Source organism: Corythoichthys intestinalis, chromosome 18 (genome assembly GCF_030265065.1).
Source record: "Corythoichthys intestinalis isolate RoL2023-P3 chromosome 18, ASM3026506v1, whole genome shotgun sequence".
Classification (NCBI taxonomy): Eukaryota; Metazoa; Chordata; class Actinopteri; order Syngnathiformes; family Syngnathidae; genus Corythoichthys; species Corythoichthys intestinalis.
The window spans coordinates 44,960,361-44,983,450 of record NC_080412.1 but is presented as its reverse complement, the minus strand read 5'-3'; the positions used below and the strand labels follow the sequence as shown (position 1 = coordinate 44,983,450).

The 23,090-nt window shown below is 38.7% G+C and overlaps 1 protein-coding gene across 2 annotated transcripts in view; it reads left to right on the top strand.

Moving 5' to 3' along the window:
• Positions 1-23,090, top strand: part of LOC130906475 (oligophrenin-1-like) — a 91,251-nt gene that overhangs the window by 50,985 nt on the left and 17,176 nt on the right. For both annotated transcript variants that reach the window (XM_057820853.1, XM_057820852.1), the window contains exons 12-19: positions 3,508-3,541; positions 3,614-3,676; positions 8,251-8,325; positions 10,956-11,040; positions 14,412-14,470; positions 18,695-18,800; positions 18,877-19,036; positions 21,756-21,927. In XM_057820853.1, coding sequence (XP_057676836.1) covers positions 3,508-3,541; positions 3,614-3,676; positions 8,251-8,325; positions 10,956-11,040; positions 14,412-14,470; positions 18,695-18,800; positions 18,877-19,036; positions 21,756-21,927 — 754 coding nt within the window. The remainder of the gene's footprint in view (positions 1-3,507; positions 3,542-3,613; positions 3,677-8,250; positions 8,326-10,955; positions 11,041-14,411; positions 14,471-18,694; positions 18,801-18,876; positions 19,037-21,755; positions 21,928-23,090) is intronic.

Genomic DNA, 23,090 nt, shown 5'->3' with positions numbered 1-23,090 from the left:
CCCGCAAAAAAAAAAAAAGTGTTTGTCTTAACAGGGAGCGGCTGGATTCAGCCTGTTGAATAAGTTATGTCATATACACTGTTGCCAATAGAGGGCAGTGTATCCACCCAATTCAGTAAAACAAAATGCATACACTTTCAAAACAAACCATTGCAATGCTACTCTTATTAAACCAATACTTGAAGCAGCAAAATTTGCTAAATTACTCGAGTTAATCGATTAATCGTTGCAGCGCGAGTGTCAAAGCACTTTGAGAGCCTTGATGGTGGAAGGAAAGGTGCTATACAAGTGTAAGTCCAATTCCATCCATATTGGCGATATGAGGTTCTCATGATATGCCATTTTTAGTGCTCCAACAATTAATCGATTAACTTGAGTATTCGATTAGAAAAAAAAGATTCAAATTAAATTTTCCTGCTTCGAGTATTTCGTTTAGTTAAAGTGGCGTTGTAATGGTTTTTTTTGAAAGTGTTTGCATATCGTTTTATTAATTTGAGTGGATACACTGCCCTCTAGTCTGCTTCATTTCACGTGGCTGAATCCAGCTGTTCCCTGTTAAGACCAACATAAGCAAAGTTTTTGTTTGTGCTAATGTTTTTAATGCATCCCTAATTTAGTTTAGGTATATTTGGCTGTTTTTTTTTTTTTTTTTTGGGTGGGAATACGTGTCTGGACCATTTGCTAAGAGTATTGTTAAAAAAAAAAAAAAAAAAAACATTAGCCTATTATAGCATTGAAGCTAGCGGACTTTAGCCAATTGTTCTTTTGTTGTACATAGATTCTCATTTATTTATTTATTTTTTTATACTGTTTGAGCCTCAGCTCAGGTATTTTAATTTTTATGTTCCTTATCCCATTACTCGATTATTCGAACTATCTACTTCATCGATTAATCGACTACTAAAATAATTGATCGCTGCTGCCCTAGCCATTTCATACCGTTTCGACGATATATACCGTCATTTCGTACAACGCTAAACTGAATGCATTTCAGTGGGTAAGACTGATTTGAAATCCAATTAAATTGAGTTACAATCCCATTGGGAATGCTGTCGTCTTAGCTGTCATCACGCATTTGTTAATGAGATCCCAACAAATTATACGTGTCCGTCACAAATGCACTTCAGTGAAATCGGACCTGGAAAAGATTAGCAGCGGAGAAGAATTGCTCTTCCAGTTGTTCCATTTGTGGGCAATCGTGACTTTTTAAACCATTTGTTGACAGCTGACATCAGTTTACTAAGGTGATTGTTCATTGGCAACATTCACACTATGAAAGACGGTGTTTGTGTGTGACACATTCAAATGTAAGTGTGTGTCTGGAGGACACCTGCTTTCTCTTAAAAGCCCCTAAAACACAGACCGAGTAACACAATGGGACTTTTTTTGTTTTTAATGCCTCTTAAGTGCGTTTAAGTGAAAACAAGTCCAGTGTTTGATTTTGTGCCGAGCGAGAAAATACCGTGTTGTGTGTGGTGAGACCCCCTAAACAGGAGGCGAGTGAACGCTTCTTGTCACGAGATGGGCAGCAGATGAAAAAGAGAAGTTTTTGGGTGCCATCTTCCTGTGCAACTTCCCTAAAAATTCAGTTAGTCAGCATGACTTGAAGGCTTTTTCCACCCATTTCTTGGATATGAACTCATTGGCTGTTATTGATGGTGATAAAAGTCGAATTCATTAAAACTGTTCAAGTGGTTTGAACTTTTGGTCTATCATTGTCAGAAAAATAAATTTTATTCTTCCGTCAGTAACTCTACAGACTCACATACAGTGAGGAAAATCTTCCATTTGAACTGGTTAAATACTTACAGTGGGGCAAATAAGTTTTAGTCAACCACTAATTGTGCAAGTTCTTCCACTTGAAAATATTAGAGAGGCCTGTAATTGTCAACATGTGTAAACATCAACCATCAGAGACAGAATGTGGAAAAAAACCCAGAAAATCACAGTTTGATTTTTAAAGAATTTATTTGCAAATCGTGGTGGAAAATAAGTATTTGGTCAATACCAAAAGTTCATCTCAATACTTTGTTATGTACCCTTCGTTGGCAATAACGGAGGCCAAACGTTTTCTGTAACTCTTCACAGGCTTTTCACACACTGTTGCTGGTATTTTGGCCCATTCCTCCATGCAGATCTCCTCTAGAGCAGTGATGTTTTGGGGCTGTCGTTGGGCAACACGGACTTTCAACTCCCTCCACAGATTTTCTATGGGGTTGAGATCTGGAGACTGTCTAGGCCACTCCAGGACCTTGAAATGCTTCTTACGAAGCCACTCCTTTGTTGCCCTGGCTGTGTGTTTGGGATCATTGTCATGCTGAAAGACCCAGCCACGTCTCATCTTCAATGCCCTTGCCGATGGAAGAAATTTTTAACTCAAAATCTTTCGATACATGGCCCCATTCATTCTTTCTTTTTACACAGATCAGTCGTCCTGGTCCCTTTGCAGAAAAACAGCCCCAAAGCATGATGTTTCCACCTCCATGCTTCACAGTGGGTATGGTATTCTTCGGATGGAGTTCAGTATTCTTTCTCTGCCAAACATGAGAACCTGTGTTTCTACCAAAAAGTTCTATTTTGGTTTCATCTGACCATAACACATTCTCCCATTCCTCTTCTGAATCATCTAAATGCTCTCTAGCGAACCGCAGCCGGGCCTGGACGTGTAGTTTCTTCAGCAGGGGGACACGTCTGGCAGTGCAGGATTTGAGTCCCTGGCGGCGCATTGTGTTACTGATAGTAGCCTTTGTTACTATGGTCCCAGTTCTCTGTAGGTCATTCACTAGGTCCCCCCGTGTGGTTCTGGGATTTTTGCTCCCCGTTCTTGTTGTCATTTTGACGCCACGGGGTGAGGAGGGAGTTGAAAGTCCGTGTTGCCCAACGACAGCCCCAAAACATCACTGCTCTAGAGGAGATCTCCATGGAGGAGTGGGCCAAAATACCAGCAGCAGTGTGTGAAAAGCTTGTGAAGAGTTACAGAACACGTTTGGCCTCCGTTATTGCCAACAAAGGGTACATAACAAAGTATTGGATGAACTGGTATTTAGCTAATACTTATTTTCCACCATGATTTGCTAATAAATTCTTTAAAAATAAACAATGTGATTTTCTGGGGTTTTTCCACATTCTGTCTCTGGTGGTTGAGATTTACCCATGTTGACAATTACAGGCCTCTAATATTTTCAAGTAGGAGAACTTGCACAATTAGTGGTTGACTAAATACTTATTTGCCCCACTGTATTTCCTCCACACCCTTCTCACCTTTTTAAACCCCTGACCCATTTTCATGCCTGAATACAAATAAATTGTTAAAAACAATCATACACTGTGATTTCTGGATTTTTTTTTTTTTTTAGCATCTAGCATGAAAATTTCAAACCCGCCCATCATTTCTAAGTGGGAGAATTAGCAAAATTGCATTCTTTGCATATTAATGCATCACTTTACAGTAAAAGAATGCCTCGTTAAAGATGAAATTCCATATTTAATCAATCTTTCCCGTTTCAGATATATCACTCTCCAATTCACAAGCAAGCAGAAAGTAAGTAAGATTTTATTACACAGAGTGGCCTTGTCTCAAGAATGCTGTAAATGGCCTTTCTTGTCGAAACAGTGGAACTCAATGATATTGGATTCAAGTTTGTGCGGAAGTGCGTTAACTATGTGGAAGAAAAGGGTGAGTTGTATTACACTAATTCTTCCCTGTGTTTCTCTCTCTCTCTCTCTCTCTCTCTCTGTATAAATTGTGTTAAATTTGCGTCGGGCATAGTTTCAAATCGAACGATTCCGGTTCTGATTCCACGTTTCGATTCCGGTTCTGAACGATTCTGGATTCCGATTCTTTTAAGAGGCAGGGTTTAAAAAAAAAAAAAAAGGCAGGGTAAAAAAAATTGTATGGTTTATATTAAAGTTTAACTTCTTGATGAATTTTTAAGTTTTATGGACTTCTCACAGGGCTTATTTTAACTTGTTTATAAATATCAGTCTTTGAACTCGAGCAATTTTTTTCCGCTCGGCGGTCAGGGCAGCGAAACATGGAATCGAAATTTTAAAATCCGAACGATTCCGGTAGCATCGGAGTGTTAGAATCGGTTCCCATCAATACTCGATGCCCAACCCTAGTTAAAACCGAGGATCCTGCCCTCATATGCCGGGAAAAAATATTACGTCTACAAACACCGCTTTTGTAGAAAAAAATAATAAAGCATCCACAGCCAACCGCATTAATTCGTTTTTAAGTAAATTCATCGCAATGCGTGAAAAATAATTGTCCGTAAGGGTTTACAGTTGTTGGTCCGTATGTGTTCCTCAATATGAAGCAATGCAAGAGTTAGCGAGAGCGCTCTTTCGCGATAAACCGCTGTGTTTTGTAAGCCAAGTGCCCCGGGTCTGAATTTCCTGAGTCAGCGTGTTCTGCTCAGTCTGACATGTCTGTTATTAAATCCCAAGGAAGCTCATGCAGAACCTCAGCAATCCCTGCCATGTTGGGAAGGAAGGAGCACTAGCTTGACTCCAGAGCCATGTAGCTTGACTCGCTCAACTCATACCCTGCCTAGTTCACGCCCGCCCACCGAGTTTGATGAGTTATTGACAGATAAAATTATTTCATGCGGTACAAGGGGAATAAGAGTGTAAGAATGAAATAAATAAGATGTGAAATAAATAAATGTTGAAATAAATATATAATGAAATAAATACACATTGAAATAAATAAATAAATAAATGTTGAAATACAGTGATCCCTCGCTACTTTTCACTTCAAAATTTTTATTCCCCCAAAAATTGAGATTTTAAGCTGTCCAATGATGTATCACACATGCATCTCGGACAATTTTGAAAGTTGGCCAAATTGGGGGTCTAAGAGCGGAACTTCAAGTCACCTGAGTGTTTTCTGCCATACCCCCTTTTGCCTTCAGAACTGCCTCAATTCTTCGTGGCATAGATTCAACAAGGTGCTGGAAGCATTCCTCAGAGAGTTTGGTCCATATTGACATGATGGCATCACACAGTTGGTGCGAATTTGTCGGCTGCACATGCATGATGCGAATCTCCCGCTCCACCACATCCCAAAGATCCTCTATTGGATTGAGATCTGGTGACTGTGGAGGCCATTTGAGTACAGTGAACTCATTGTCATGTTCAAGAAACCAGTCTGAGATGATTCCAGCTTTATGACATGGCGCATTATCCTGCTGAAAGTAGCCATCAGAAGTTGGGTACATTGTGGTCATAAAGGGATGGACATGGTCAGCAACAATACTTGGGTAGGCTGTGGCGTTCCAACGATGCTCAATTTGTACCAAGGGGCCCAAAGAGTGGCCAGAAAATATTCCCCACACCATTACGCCACCACCACCAGCCTGAACCGTTGATACAAGGCAGGATGGATCTATGCTTTCATGTTGTTGACGCCAAATGCTGACCCTACTATCCGAATGTCGCAGCAGAAATCGAGACTCATCAGACCAGGCAGCGTTTTTCCAGTCTTTTTATTGTCCAATTTCGATGAGCTTGTGCAAATTGTAGCCTCAGTTTCCTGTTCTTAGCTGAAAGCAGTGGCACCCGGCGTGGTCTTCTGCCGCTGTAGCCCATCTGCCTCAAAGTTCGACATACTGTGCGTTCAGAGATGCTCTTCTGCCTACCTTGGTTGTAACGGGTGGTTATTTGAGTCATTGTTGCCTTTCTATCAGCTCGAACCAGTCCGGTCATTCTCCTCTGACCTCTGGCATCAACAAGGCATTTCCGCCCACAGAACTGCCGCTCACTGAATATTTTTTCTTTTTCGGCCCATTCTCTGTAAACCCTAGAGATGGTTGTGCGTGAAAATCCCAGTAGATCAGCAGTTTCTGAAATACTCTGACCAGCCCTTCTGGCACCAACAACCATGCCACGTTCAAAGTCACTCAAATCACCTTTCTTCCCCATACTGATGCTCGGTTTGAACTGCAGGAGATTGTCTTAAACCATGTCTACATGTCTAGATGCACTGAGTTGCCGCCATGTGATTGGCTGATTAGAAATTAAGTGTTACCGAGCAGTTGGAGAGGTGCACCTAATAAAGTGGCCGGTGAGTGTATATATTTTATATATATAATAGTTTGGAGAAAAAAGTGAAAAAACATCTTAAATACAGTGGTACCTCTACATACGAAGTTAATCCGTTCCAGGACCTTGTTTGTAAGTCGAAATGGTCGTATGTCGAGCAGGATTTTCCCATAGGAATACATTATAATTCCATTAATTCGTTCCACAGCCCAAAAACCTGCACTAAATCCTTAAAAAATACTGCTGGTGCTATTACAAATGGCAATTACACGTAGCAAAACAAATAAATTATAAATCAAAATTGGAATAATGTAATAAAAAGAATAATAATAATTCCTGTAATAGTGTAACGAATCGGGTTCTAATAAGGCGGACGTTTTTTTGTGTACCTGAACGCACCGCGGGGCTCACGTGCCAGAAACAGACCGGTGAGCTTGAGTTTCACTTTCACTTTGAATGTTCTCTTGAGAACACCATCATTTGAGGCAGACAGCAGGCGTTTTGTGTTGAATAAGTTGTAAAAGAAATGATGAAAACGTGGCGAAGCTGGCGATTTCTTTGGAGACAATAAGAATTGTCAGCTTAATTTATAAAGACTGGCGAACGATGGTCGGAGGAGGACCGTGGAGATGTATTGTTGAGCCATTTCACGGATGCCCACCCCACGCTCATATTTTTCTGTCATTTGCATCTTCATTTCGAAGGTAAGCATCAACTTTTTCCTTGTTTCACCACCTGTACCAACCTTTTCTGAAACCTGTGTTGATTTGTCACACAAGAAAATCCGCCGTGCATTCGTCTGCGGTGCTGCCATTGTCGTCGTATTTCGAGCATGTCGTCGGATGTAGAAACAAATGGCGAGTCAAATTTTACGTCGGATGTCGAAAAGTTCGTGTGTCGAAGCGATCGTATGTAGAGGTACCACTGTATATCTATTTCCAATGCTAAATCTGAATAATTACATTAAACACACACACACACAAAAATATATGAAGTATATATATATGTGTTTTTATATATATATTTTTTTATTTTTTTTTAATGGGGGGGTGGGCGCTAAAGGTGGAAAAGCGCTATATAAGTATAACACCGTTTACTCCGCGGCTTTCACTTATCGCGGCGGGTTCTGGTCCCCATTAACCGTGAAAAACGATGGATCACTGTAAATAAATATGTATTGGAATAAATAAATGTTGCAATAAATACATGGAAATAAAAGGTGAAATAATCAAATAAAAATTTAAATGAACAAATATTGAAATAAATGAATATAAAGTGAAGTGAATGAATAAATATTGAAATAGAAGCATTTTAATGACACATATAATTTATTTAATTTTTGCACTCTTGGTCCTCAATATGTCACACATTACAGCCTGTGCACGTCATCATACTGTGACAGCCAAATTAAAACCTCATCAACAATAGGCCAATAGGAAAGCTGCATACTGAAGTGGATGGGATGGGAATGATAATGACCAATAGGGCAGCAGCAGGGTCTTATGGCTCGACATTTAAAAACAGAAAGAAGGAAGTACATTTGTATCTTTTACAGTATTGTATTTCTGCCTCTCGTAACCTGAAATGTCTTACTTAAAAGAGGCAATATTTTCCCCGTTTAAACGTGTCGTAACCTGAAACTAATGTCTGTAGAGACATTCGTAAGTGGAGGTACCGCAGTTTAAATGAGCCAATGAATTGACTAATGAGTGATTAATCAACTATCAAAATCCTAGTTTATGGCAGCCCGACTGTGGTTGTGGTTTCTTTGCTGCATGTCAATTAAGCCCACACGCTTGTTTGTGGGAGGAAGCCAGAATACCTGAAGAAAAGCTCTAGCAGCGTGCACTAACATGCAAAGTTGCCACAGGAAGGCCCGAGCTGCAATTCAAACCCCACTCAGAGCTGCGAAGCAGATGTGCTAACCACTAGCTCGACGGCTGCTGTTCTTTTATTGCCTAAAGTAACTAATTTATCTGCACTGGAAGGCAGATCACTAAGTCACATATGTTTTCAGATTAATCATTTTATAGGAATTTAGTATGTTCCATTGTTTGAAAGCAGACCAAGTGGTAAAATGGCACATTCCGAAATGAGGAAGACCATCTGTCGGTCTGTCCGAGCCTTTTGGTGGAAGCATGTGGTACATTTCCATTCGTCTTTCTGTCAGACCCAACTCACTCTTTCTTACCCCCCATTTTGCAGGAGTGGCACAAGAGGGCGTGTATCGAACGGTTGGCAGCAATATTCAAGTGCAGAAGCTCCTAAACGCCTTTTTCGGTAAGGAACTAAGCCTGTCAACCTGCGCCGCCGCCGTCCATACGTACAGTATTTGCCAACAAAATGAAGCAGATGCGATGCACGTGTGGCTATTTTATGCTTGGCTTGTGTTTTTTTTTTTTAATTTTTTGACCAAGCATCTGGCAAATATAACCAAAGGTTCAGTGCCTAAGTGGAGAGTCATTATTGAATGTGGATCAGTCAGAATTATGGATGGATTCATAACACAAACAGCACAGCTGAAACTCTTTGCTAAGCAAAGGCCAACACAATTCAGACCTTGATAAATTATGTTTGTATCATTTATATCTCACTGACGAAGATATATGTTGTTTTTAGCAGCCCTTTTCATTTTCGTCTTAGTCTTTTGGATGATAATGCTTATTAGTAGGGCTGTCAAACGATTAAAATTTTTAATCAAGTTAATTACAGCTTAAAAATTAATATTAATTAATCGCAATTCAAACCATCTATAAAATATGCCATATTTTTCTGTAAATTATTGTTGGAATGGAAAGATAAGACACAAGACGGATATATACATTCCACATACGGTACATGAGTACTGTATTTGTTTATTATAACAGTAAATCAACAAGATGGCATTAACATTATTAACATTCTCTTAAAGACTTGTAGTTTTTAAAAGATAAATGTTAGTACAACTTATAGAAATTTTATATTAAAACCCCTCTTAATGTTTTCGTTTTATTAAAATTTGTAAAATTTTCAATCAAAAAATAAACTAGTAGCTCGCCATTGTTGATGTCAATAATTACACCATGCTCACTCATGGTACTAACCCATAAAATCAGTTCGACCCAAGTGCCAGCAGAGGGAGCCAAACACCAAAAAACAAGTAACAAGCGGACATTACACTATACTGTCATTTTAGTCTGTTTGAGCGGGGCATCTGCGTTAAATGCGTCAAAGATTTTAACGTGATTCATTTAAAAAATTAATTACCGCCCGTTAACGCGATAATTTTGACAGCCCTACTTATTAGTCCTTAGGGCTGCAGCTATCGAATATTTTAGTAATCTAGTAATCGACTGAAAATTCTATCGATTAATCGAGTAATCTGATAAAACTTTTTTTTTTCTTAAGTAAAGAGCAATTATAAATATACATGAGAAAAAAAAACATTTAATCCAATATTGAACCATTTTCAGTCAATCATTGTCTTTGTTTTATGGCTGTCAAATGATTAAAATTTTTAATCGAGTTAATTACAGCTTAAAAATTAATCGTAATTAATCGCAATTCAAACCATCTATAAAATATGCCATATTTTTCTGTAAATTATTGTTGAAATGGAAAGATAAGACACAAGATGGTTACATATATTCAACATACGCTACATAAGTACTGTATTTTTTATTATAACAATAAATCAACAAGATGGCATTAATATTAACATTATCTTAAAGTGATCCATGGATAGAAAGACTTGTAGTTCTTAAAAGATAAATGTTAGTACAAGTTATAGAAATTTTATATTAAAACCCCTCTTAATGTTTTCGTTTTAATAAAATTTGTCAAATTTTCAATCAAAAAATAAACTGGTAGCCCGCCATTGTTGATGTCAGTAATTACACCATACTCACTCATGGTACTAACCCATAAAATCAGTTGGACCCAATTGCCAGCAGAGGGAGCCAAACACCAAAAAACAAGTAACAAGCGGACATTACACTGTACTGTCATTTTAGTCTGTTTGAGCGGGGCATGTGCGTTAATTGCGTCAGATATTTTAACGTGATTAATTTAAAAAACGCGATAATTTTGACAGCCCTACTTACTGCTTAAAGATGGCGACTGTTTACTAACGCTGCCCAGACGCAGTCGCATCTAGTTCTAAATGCATGAGATATCTATGAAACTCATCGGACGTTACCTGCTACCACATTAGCATCATGCGGGTGTAGTTTTTAGCAACGTCGGCGTAGTTTGTAGCAGGTGTCGGCTGCAGTAAGGTTTTTTTGTTGTTTGTTTTTTTTTTTTAATTGCTTCTTCCTCTACGCACGTGACGTCAGCGCGTTGTCCCGCGTTAAAAGTAGTCCGGGCAAAACGTGATGCTTAGAGCTGGCAAAATTAAACGATTCCTCGAGGAGAATAAAATTACTCGGATCAGTTTTTAAACTCGAGTTGCTCGAGTATTCGTTTCAGCTCTATTAGTCTTAGTCATATTTTAGTCATCTCAAAATGTGTTTGTCTTCGTCTAGTTTTTGTGGACGAAAACAAATATATATTCTATTGTTTACACAGATTTTCACACTGAATTTTCAAATTCACACATGAAAGCATGTGATTCTGTATGTACAGAATGAATGAGCTACAACGCGCTTGTCAAGCAGAACAACCCCGCGGGCCAAATTGGCTGGACGTTTGGCACCCCTCGTATAGAAAACAAAATGCCGCCAACAATGGCACTGAAGCATGCTGCCGTCAAGATTTAGAATTTCAGATATGGTCACATAATAAAAAGACAAAATCTACAAGTGATAATCATAGTTCTTCACACTTGTTACTTTGACAAAACAGCTGTCCTTGACACCCGATAGTGTTATACCTGTGTAGCACATCATTAGCTTGTATAACACCCCGCTTGCCGCTTTGCTCCATTGCAGATCCTGCCAACCCTGGAGACGTGGACCTACACAGTGGGGACTGGGACATTAAAACCATCACGAGTGCGATGAAGTTCTATCTAAGGTTTGCATACATGCAGAATAACTTAAAAACAGTGTTGTTTTTGGCCCTTTTAATTTTTGTCTTAGTCTTTTGGACGAAAATACTGATTAGTCATTTTTAAATGTGTATGTCTTCATCTAGTTTTAGTCAACGCTTACTCAAAATGTTTTCATCCATAAAATTCAAAAGTTTTAGTCCAAAAATAGTTTCCAACAATTTCGAATAAATGACAGACGAGCTCAAATAGTAGCTTCAACAATGACATGACAATTTACACTGCTGGCCAAAAGTATTGGCACTAGGGTTGTTCCGATCATGTTTTTTTGCTCCCGATCGTTTTAGTTTGAGTATCTGCCGATCCCGATATTTCCCGATCCGATTGCTTTTTTTTTTGCTCCCGATTCAATTCCAATCATTCCCGATAGTTTTTCCCGATCTTATACATTTTGGCAATGCATTAAGAAAAAAATGAATAAAACTCGTACGAATATATACATTCAACATACAGTACATAAATACTGTATTTGTTTATTATGACAATAAATCCTCAAGATGGCATTTACATTATTAACATTCTTTCTGTGAGAGGGATCCACGGATAGAAAGACTTGTGACTTTGTATATTGTGACTAAATATTGCCATCTAGTGTATTTGTTGAGCTTTCAGTAAATGATACTGTAGCCATGGCCAAATGCATGATGGGAAGTGGAACCATGAATGTGCGTAGTGCTGCCAATTCATATATCTTCTCTGCGTTGGCAAATAACATAAGGTGTCAAGAAAAAGATCAAGTGCTACCTTGCTTCCCCACATTGCTTCCCATGATATTTCTAATCATAGGGAGATGGATTGTAAGGCATTAGCCAATTAAAAAAAGGCTTCAAAGGCTGCCAAATTTCACTCTACTCATTTTACGCTGCCTTTTATCTCTCTATATAGGTAAAACGGCGCCATTACAGATTGAGCGCGCCAATGCGTGAGTGGGTCGTGCAGCGCATGCATTAATTGCGTTAAATATTTTAACGTGATACATTTTGAAAAAAATTAATTACCGTCATTATCGGGATAAATTTATAACCCTACCTTAAGCCAGAACTAAAGACTCTGGATGAGTGTAACATATTATGTCTGTAATGTTAAATACAATTAGAAAACAATTTAATTAAATATATATATATATTTTAAAAAGGCATGTACGATATTTTTTTGCCGATTCCGATACTTTGAAAATGACGTGATTAATTGGCACTCCAATCTAATTGGCACTCCTGCAATTCTGTCAGATGATGCTCAATTTCTCCCAGAAAATGAATGCAATTACAAATGCTTTGTAGTAGTAGTAATATCTTCATTTATTTTGCTTGCAATGAAAAAAGACAAAAGAGAATTATCATTATCATTTTACACAAAACTCCAAAAATGGGCCGGACAAAAATATTGGCACCCTCAGCCTAATACTTGGTAATGCAAACTTGAGACAAAATCACTGTGAACAACCGGTATCCATCAATGAGTTTCTTACAATGCTCTGCTGGAATTTTAGACCATTCTTCTTTGGCCAACTGCTCCAGGTCTCTGAGATTTGAAGGGTGCCATTTTCAGATCTCTCCACAGGATTTAGGTCAGGACTCATTGCTGGCCACTGTAGAAGTCTCCAGTGCTTTCTCTCAAACCATTTTCTAGTGCTTTTTGAAGTGTCTCTTGGGCCATTGTCCTTCTGGAAGACCAATGAGCTCTGAGGGAGATCTAGCTTTCTCACACTGGGCCCTACATTATGCTGCAAAATTTGTTGGTCGTCTTCAGACTTCATAATGCCATGCACACGGTCAAGCAGTCCAGTGCCAGAGGTAGCAAAACAACCACAAAACATCAGGGAACCTGCAAACTATGTTGGTGCCTTTTCCCAAAAAGCTCTACTTTTGTCTCATCTGACCAGAGAACATTCTTACAAAACATTTTTGACTTTCTCTGGTAAGTTTTGGCAAACTCCAGCCTGGCTTTTTTTTATGTCTCTGGGTCAGAAGTGGGGTCTTCCTGGATATCCTACCATAGAGTCCCTTTTCATTCAGACGCCAACAGATAGTACGGGTTGACACTGTTGTACCCTCGGACTGCGGGACAGCTTGAACTTGTTTGGATGTTAGTCGAGCTTCTTTATCCACCATCCGCACAATCTTTTGTTGAAATCTCTTTTTTTTACGTCCACATCTAGGGAGGTTAGCCACAGTTCCATGGGCTTTACACTTATTGATGACACTGCACACGGTAGACACAGGAACCTTCAGGGCTTTGGTGATGGACTTGTAGCATTGAGTTTGCCTGTGCTTCCTCACAATTTTGCTTTTCAAGTCCTCAGCCAGTTTTTTGGTCTTCTTTCTTTTCTCCATTCTCAATGTGGTACACACAAGGACACAGGACAGAGGTTGAGTCAACTTTAATCCATTTTAACTGGCTGCAAGTGTGATTTAGTTATTGCCCCCACAGGTAAGTAACAGGTGCTGTTAATTACACAAATTAGAGAATCATCACATGATTTTTCAAAGGGTGACAATACTTTTGTCCGGCCCATTTTTGGAGTTTTGTGTAAAATGATAATGAAAATGATAATGATTTTTTTTTTTTTTTTCCCATTGCAGGCAAAATAAATGAAAATATTACAATCGAAGCATTTGTAATTGCAATCATTTTCTTGGAGAAATTTAGCATTATCTGACAGAATTGCAGGGGTGCCAATACTTTTGGCCAGCAGTGTATTTATACTTTTACATATATATAATACACGTTAAGCAGGAAAACAATGTTATTTTCAATGACTTATACCCACCCGGATGTCACAAAATATGTAAAAAAAAAAAAAAAAAAAGTCCTAGAGTTTAAGACGACGCTCGCCACGCTAAATTCGAAAGCTAATGCGAATGCTATGCTCACGCTAAGAGTTACATTTAGTGTGTGATAATCACCCAGCACAGACCTTTAGAGGCAGTGACAGGATGCAAACACTGCTATGATGCAGGCTGACGTACTACATGTAGAGTCAGAAAATGTCACGCATTGTGAACATATGAAATAATCTATGGCGCGTTTTCGTCTCGTCAGACGACAACGTTGTTGTCTCGTTATGTTTAAGTCTCCCAAGACACATTTTTAGCTCATCGTAGCCATATTATTTTCACGAAAAAATTGTTCCTCCACGAAATATTTTCGTTATCGTCGATGAAAACAACAATGGTTTAACTTTAAAACATCCTATTTTTGTTCCTAATCTAAATCGGATGAGCTTTTCACTGTTTTTTTACTATGTTAGTAAAGCACAGAGTGCTGCTCTTTATCATGTGGATTATCTTAATGCATGGTGCGCTGGCGTTTTACGAGTACTTTTATGTGTTCGCAGAAGTCTGTCTGAACCGCTGATGACCTACGATTTGCATGGAGACCTCATGCTAGCTGCAAGTAAGGGGTATTTTTAATGGCGCCTCGCACACTTTAGATATTAAAAAAAGAATGCATTTTTGACTTTTATGAAAATATTATTGCGGAAACATTTCTGACATTTGAATGAAAAGCATTCAAATCTAAAAAGAATGTTTAACCCTTTCAGAAACATTGGTCACTGCAGTGGAAGTCTATTCAAAAGTTATCATTAGCTTAATTTATTTGGAATTATTTCCATTTTTATTACATGTAGTGTGCCCGTATAAAACTGCACGCATGCAACATTCATATTGCACTTTAATGTCCAAATGGCCGTTGCAAAATATGGTCATGTGGGTCACAATTGGGCCTGGGCCGCAAGGTTAATACCCCTGTCTTGTATGGATCATACAGTGCCCTCCATAATTATTGGCACCCCTGGTTAAGATGTGTTTTTTAGCTTCTAATAATTTTTAAAATTCAAATAATATGGGACTTTAATGGGAAAAAAAAGAGAAAAATCCAACCTTCAATACAAGCGCATTTATTCAGTGGGGCAAAAATACCACATAAGGCAAATTTATTTATATAGCACAATTCAACACAAGGCAATTCAAAGTGCTTTACATCACATGAAGATCATAAAAATTACATTTAAATCAATACAACGTAAAAACCAAGACAAAAGATCGCATTTAATCACAAATAGAATAAAAATAAATAAATAAAAATAAAACAAAAATATAACAAAAACTACTACTAATAATAATAATTGAAATCAGCAATGGAGATAAGCACAAGAGGAATAGAAAGCAGGTAGATTGAAATATATAGCCAGTTATGGATATGCAGTGCTAAACAAAAGCGTTTTTAGCCCTGATTTAAAAGAGCTAACAGTTTGAGCATATTTCAGACGTTCAGGTAACTTGTTCCAGAGGTGAGGAGCATAATAACTAAATGCTGCCTCGCCCTGCTTGGTTCTTGTTCTTGGAATATGCAGAAGACCCGTTCCAGACGACCTTAGGGGTCTAGATGTCTCATAGGAATCTAACAAGTCAAGCATGTATTTTGTTCCAAGGCCATTAAGTGTTTTGTAGACGAGCAGTAGTATTTTATAGTCTATCGTTTGACTCACTGGAAGCCAGTGTAGCGATGTCAAAACCGGTGTAATGTGGTCCAGCTTCCTTGTATTTGTGAGGACTCTGGCTGCAGCATTCTGTACTAGCTGCAGCTTCCTGACTGATTTTTTATCAAGACCCGTAAATATACCGTTGCAATAGTCCAATCTGCTGAAAATGAATGCATGCAAAAGTTTTTCCATGTCTTGTTGAGTCAGAAGCCCCATAATTCTGGTTATATTTTTTAGGTGGTAATAAGCGGATTTAGTGACGGACTTTAGATGGCTATCAAATTTTAGGCCTGAGTCAATAATTACGCCAAGGTTTCTGACTTGATTTGTAGCTGTAAGTGACATTGTGCTAAGTTGCCTGCTTATCTTTGACCTTTCCTTTTTTGGCCCAAAAATGATCACCTGTGTCTTCTCCACATTTAAGTGGAGAAAATTCTGGCACATCCATTCATTGATTTGATGAATGCATTTACTCAGGGAGACTAAGGGACTATAATCATGTGGGGACACAGAAATGTACAGTTGTGTGTCATCTGCATAGGCGTGATAGGAGATGTCATACTGTTCCATTATCTGAGCTAACGGAAGCATATAAATGTTAAATAAGAGTGGTCCAAGAATTGACCCTTGAGGGACTCCACATGTGAATTTGGTTCGTTCTGACTGATAGTTTCCGACTGACACAAAGAAATCCCTATCATGTAAATAGGATGTGAACCACTGAAGAATAGTGTCAGTAAGCCCTACCCACTGTTCCAATCTGCTGAGTAGTATGTTGTGATCAACCGTGTCGAATGCGGCACTGAGATCCAATAGTAACAGAACAGATGATTTGCCTGCATCGGTATCCCGACGAATATCATTTAGGACTTTGATAAGCACGGTCTCGGTGCTGTGTTGTGGCCGAAATCCAGACTGAAATGAGTTAAAAAGATTGTTTTGCATCATAAAAATCTGGATCTGTTCGAACACAACCCTTTCGATAATTTTCCCCAGGAATGTCAGATTTGATATTGGCCTGTAATTGCTAATGGTTGAGGTATCCAGATTATGTTTTTTTAGGAGAGGTTTTATTACTGCAGTTTTTAAAGTCTGTGGAAACTCTCCTGTTTGGAGAGAAGTATTTACAATCTGAAGTATGTCTGGAGCTATGCAATGAAAAAACAATTTTGAAAAAGTTTGAAGGAATGATGTCAAGGCAGCATGTTGTGGGCTTTAATTTTGACACAATTTCTGTTAAAGTGGCATAGTCCAAGAGGCCAAACTGTCTAAGATTGACATGGGGGACATTTTGGGAGGCATTTAGTGTAGCAATTGTTAATCTGGAGTTGCACACAGTCTGTCTAATCTTTTGTACTTTGTGTGTAAAGAAAGACACAAAAACATAAAGAAATAATTATTTGACATCAAATAATGTGTGTCACAATTATTAGCACGCCTAAAATGTCCTGGTCTCATCTGACCAAAGCACACGGTCCCAGTTGAAGCCTGGGAGAGCCTGGAAGACCAAGATTGAGCTTTTTGGCAACAAACACTCTAAGTGGGTCTGGCGTGCCACGAAAGATGCGCATGCTGAAAAGGACCTCATACCCACTGTGAAGTATGGGGGTGGGTCAGTGATGCTGTGGGGCTGTTTCGCTTCCAAAGGCCCTGGGACCCTTGTTAGGGTGCATGGCATCATGAATGCTTTGAAATACCAGGACATTTTAAATCAAAATCTGTTGCTGGGTGAGCTGAAGAGGAGAGTACAGAGAAGAGGACCCAGGTCTCTGGATGATTTAGAGAGATTCTGCAAAGAGGAATCTTCAGTGATTATTTGTGCTATTATTGGCTTATCGGCTCAAAAAGAAACCTTGTTATTTACTGTTTTCCCATCTTGTGAAACATTATAGGAGAAGATTAGGTGCTGCTTTGTTGGCAAAAGTATTAACACCAGGGGTGCTAATAATTGTGACACACATTATTTGATGTCAATTAATTTTTTCTTTATGTGGGATTTTTTCCCCCACTGAATAAATGCACTTGTGTTGATGGCTGGATTTTTCTCTTTTTTTTCCCATTAAGGTCCCATATTATTTGAATTTAAAAAATATATAGTAGAAGCTAAAAAACACATCTTAACCAGTGATAACATGATTGTGGTTTTGAGTAATGAACCAGGCTGCGAGTTTAAAAAACCTCAGGAATCTTTCGCAGGGGTTTTGAGTTAATTCGTTGATTCAGATGATTAGGTTAGTTGCTTCTTTAGAGTACCTTTTCACGACATGCTATTTTTTTGAGATAGGGATTTTTGGTCTTTCTTGACTTTTTTGCCAAAATCATCAATATTAAAACAATAAAAGGCTTGAACTATTTAGTTGTGTGTAATAAATCTAAAATATATGAAAGTATAATGTTTATCAGTACATTACAGAAAATTTTGAACTTTATCACAATATTTTTTTTAGATGGACCTGTAATTTGGCCTTTAATCTCCCAAAATGGTAAATGGTGTTACACTTGTATAGCACCTTTCCACCTTTTTTAAGGCCACCAAACTGCTTTAGACTGTCTTGTCATCTCACGTTTTTAGCTCGTTATCATCTCATCGTCGTCGTGAAAAAGAGTGTTCGTCGACAAAATATTTTCGTTGTCGTCATCGTTGACGAAAACAACACTGATTACAGGTTTTCGTGACTATATCCCTAAAATCTTCAGAGACGTAATTTCGGTTAGCTAACCCACTCAGAGTTTCTACAAGTTTTTTGTCGACGAAAATATGACGTATCGAGGTAGACTGGAATGGGAACGGCGCTTTGGCTGGAAGTTCAGCTGCGGGACAGCTGATTACTTTAGCGGCATCAAGGAAATCTGAGTCACATTAGTCAACGTCGTAAAAGTGAGTTTAAAAGCAGAAGTCTTTCATTCTTGCCGGATGTCCCAGTGGAGAAAGATGGTTTTGGTTTCCTTCAAAAGAATCTTCCGCAGATGAACTCAACCTTGTTTTATTGCTTGTAATGTTATTTCTTTTGCCTTTTATAGACACCCCACAGTTTTACACAATTCCTTTCAGTAGCAGCTCTATTGGACTCGCCATTTAATGTTGCAGAACTCCAAGTTTTCCATTCAATAATAACCTCTTTCTTTGCTATTAGAATCGGACAGTTTGGACTCCCGACTGAGCGAGATTCACTCACTTACCCACAAACTACCCGAGAGGAATCGGGATATGTTGGAGATGCTTCTCAAACACTTGGTGGCGTAAGTGCCGGCACGTTTTTTCGGCTCAAACTGTCACAGTTTATCGTTTACAAGGTGTGATCGTTATTAATAACAGAGTGTGCAGTCACAGCCAAGACAACTTGATGACGCCGTCAAACATGGCCGTCATCTTCGGACCCACGCTGATGAGGGCCAGGGAGGAGACGGTGGCCGCCATGTTGGACATCAAATTCCAAAATATCGTTGTCGAAATTCTGATCGAGGAGTACAAAAAGGTACAAGAGACATTTTGTCACCTCGCATGACTTTTCAGCTGCTCATCTTTTAATGCGCCAAACAAATTTGCGTTCTTGTGGTTTTGTGCTGACACCCAAAAAAAAAACTTTCATGCTCGATTCTTCAGTGATTATTTGTGCTATTATTGGCTTATCGGCTCAAAAAGAAACCTTGTTATTTACTGTTTTATTATTCTAGGCTTGACATTTTTAGCTGGAAATGTGCATTGGAGCCAAAAAACTCAAAAGCAGATGTTTGCGAATATATTATTTTGATTCATTACAAAGACAGTTTTCAAATATCAAATAAAATATAATGATACTACTTTTTCCTTTTTTTTTTTTTTTTTTTTTTAATTTAAATTTAAATAAAACAAAAAAATATGTAGCGGAAAACACTCAGGTGACTTGAAGTTCCGCTCTTAGACCCCCAGTTTGGCCAAATTTCAAAATTGTCCGATATGAATTTGTAATGCATCATTGGAAAGCTTAAAATATCAATTTTCTGGGAGAAGAAAAATTTTGAACAGGAGTGCATTTTAAAAGAAAGAAAAAATTAAACGGCAAAACCCTGGAGGTGAAAGCACGTGAGAGCAGAATTACAGACGCCATGACTTTAACGAGATATTATCGCGTACTTGCCTTGTTTCGATCCAAAAACTCCACTACACTTTTTGGGGGATTTTATGGGTGAAACATGTTAATATAACAAGGGTCGCAATGCAGTATTCGCAGACATCAAGGAGTGGTTTTCTTTTTCATATATTTACCCTTTAAAAGTTTTTTTTTTTTTTTTTAATTTAATTTTTCTTTGTTTGGATCCATTATTTATCATCTAACATATCAGAGAAAATGTGACAGTAACAAAAAAAACACAATTACGCGTTATGAGGTAGATACGTATCCGTGACTTTTTTACAGACACCACTTTTTTCATTGTGACGTCATTTGTTTAAAAGTTTAAAATATGCGAGTGAATAATTTTTTAAAGTTTTTTTTTTTTTTTTAACAAAGTATTAGACATCAAGTAATGATTCTAAGCTAAAAATGACAGACATTTTGAATAATAGGTATAATTAATTACCTTCGTTTTATGTTTAGGTTGAAACAAAAGCGGTTGCGCGACATTTGTAAACGGGTGTTTCCAGGGTAAAACGGACAAATTAAAAATAGTTCGGGGGCTTAATGCGCCATGAATAAGCTATGGCAGCATACAGACATATTGTTGTATCAAACACAACAGTTGTTTTGGCTTAAAATACAGCAGTTTCCTTTAAAGAGAAGTGCAAGAACAAAAACTGCTTTTTCAGTCTTGTGTTTTCCGCCTTATATATACACTCACGGGCCACTTTATGAAAGACCCACATCATCACTAGTCGTAATTATTAGAAACCTAGCCCTTTGGAGGGCTAACGTTACGTTAGCAAAGTACAGTAACTTTAATTTTATTTATTAGCACTAGAGGTGGGAATCTTTGGACACCTAACGATTCGATTACTATTACGATTCAGAGGCTACGATTCGATGATAAATCGATTATTGATGACACCCCATCCACCCCCCGCTATTAGCTGCTTTTAATGTTTTGTACATTAGTTACAAAAACTGTAAAAAAAAAAAAAAAAAAAAGAAAAAGAAAAAGCCTCGCAGGCTTAAATAAATAAACCTTCAATTAATTTAATGTTGTGAATCACCCGTTAAAGTTGTTAAAATTGCTCCCGTTATTCCATAATTTCCCTTTTGTCTACTTTCGACATGTGAAAGTTTTGAAACTATTTTAAAGATAGATTCAAGTCAATATTTTACCGATTTAGGAGTATTTTAGATAAAAAGTTGATTAGGTTCGCTTGGAAGGTTCGCTACAACAGCCTTGCAGGGAAGTCTACTGCTTTAAGATGGCGGCCGTTTACTAACGTCCGCATCTAGCTTTTTGTACATATGCTGCTAACGCCACCGAGTCTAGTTTGCATCAAGTCCTATATAAATATGATATCTACCGTACCATTATGTGGACGTACTTTGTAGCAGCTGTCTGCAGCAGTAAGGTATGTTGTTGTTTTTTTAATCTCGCGGCATGAGTTGAGCTAGAGCCGTGAGTTGAGCATTGGCATTACTCGAGGGGCCGGGTAATGACAAGCATGATGTTTAGCTACTCTTGCTCCGTTCCTCATTGTGTCCCGAAGACCGCGCGGCGCGCTGAGTGTGTTTTACTTCCGCTTTACTTGACATATTTCAATAAACGGAATTTGGATGTTTGTGAATAGTTCTCGAATCTTCCACGGCCGAATCGCGAATAATCTAAGAATCGGAAATTTCGCACACCTCTAATTAGCACTACGTTAACTTAGTTTTACCTTGTCCCGAGTATCGCTCCTCCACTCTCGGAGTTAGCATGGTGCCTTCGGTGGAGTTGCACCATTGAAGACATGCTGTAGTGGTATGCAAGCGCCGTCTTACAGTGAATACATGAAACAGTGTTCGCCTTAGTGTCCAGCTTGAAATACTCACACATTTGACGTTTTCTGCTTTTTCTTGGTGCCTATCCCTTCGCTTTCTTCATCGTTACCACTAGTAATAGTTGTTGATTATTTGCACAATCAGTGTGTCGTCAAATGAACAATGGCAGCCCTCGTGTCACCGTCAGTGTTGCCGCTTCACGACTTGTACAAAGTGGAGCGGAGGTAACACTTACTCACTGTTACTTTTTTCCCGATCACAGATTTTTAGTCACATGCCCGAAGACGGCAACGCCCCGCCCGTCCCTCCTCCGCGCGTTACCCCGAGAAAGCGGCAACCCATCACCATCTCCAAGCGGCCGCCTCGTCTTTATCCGCCTCTGAGTCCCGAGCGCTTCCTCCCTCAACATCAGCAACAGCAGCAGCACCCTGAGAGTAATTATCAGCCTGCTATCTTCACCCTCATTATCTCTTCACTTTTTTAATGTTTGGACACACATTTAAAAGTGTCTATTCTATGTCTTTTTTTCACGTTTTTCTCTGTATTTTCTTCAAACTCATGTAATTTTCCGTCCGTTTAAACCCTTATTCTTAAGTGGGTAGGACGCCATCCATTCTTTCGCTCTGGTGGGCTGCACCTGCAGATGAGGAGGAAATTCTTACAACCAAACAATCAACACTGTGAAACTCATGCATGATTCATTCAGGAACACTTTAGGGCTTTGCATTTCGTTGTGTAATCATGAGTAGAAAATGTTACAAAGGCGTAGTAAATATTTGATGGGAGGAATTCATTGAAAACTTTTGAGAATTGATCAGGAATTGAGAGTGCCGGATCTCATTCACTGCCATTGACGGCCGTTGACGTCCTTTCCTTTTGAACTGGAAGGGCCGCCAACCGTCTATTAGGGTTGCCAAAAGTATCGATACTGAAATGTAAACCTATACTATTAGGGCTGCAACTAACGATTATTTTTATAAGTGATTCATTGGCCAATTAATTAATCGGATAATGTCACTTTTTTCAATAACCTTCACAGTAGAGCTGAAACGAATACTCGAGCAACTTGAGTAACTCGAGTTTAAAAACTGATCCCAGTAATTTTATTCACTTCGAGGAATCGTTTAATTATGCCAGCTCTAAGCATCACATTTTGCCCGGACTACATTTAATGCGGGACAATGCGCTGACGTCACATGCGTAGAGGAAGAAAAAAAAAAAAAAAAAAACTTACTGCAGCCGACAGCCGCTACAAACTACGCCGACGTTGCTAAGAACTAGCCCGCATGATGCTAATGTGGTAGCAGGTAGTGTCCGATGCGTCTCATAGATATCGCATTCATTTAGGACTAAATGTGAAATTACAGATTCGGCCGCGTCTGGGCAGCGTTCGTAAACAGCCGCCATCTTTAAGCAGTAGACTTCTCAGCGCTAATAAATATAACATTACTGTCACTCGCTCATGTAACGTTAGCCCTTCGGAGGGCTAGGTTTCTATTGATTATGACCACTGTCGATGCGTGGCTAACATGTCTTACATACAGTTTTTATTTAATCTGTAAAAACACAGCGCTGTAGAGTCATGAGGGTGGATAAC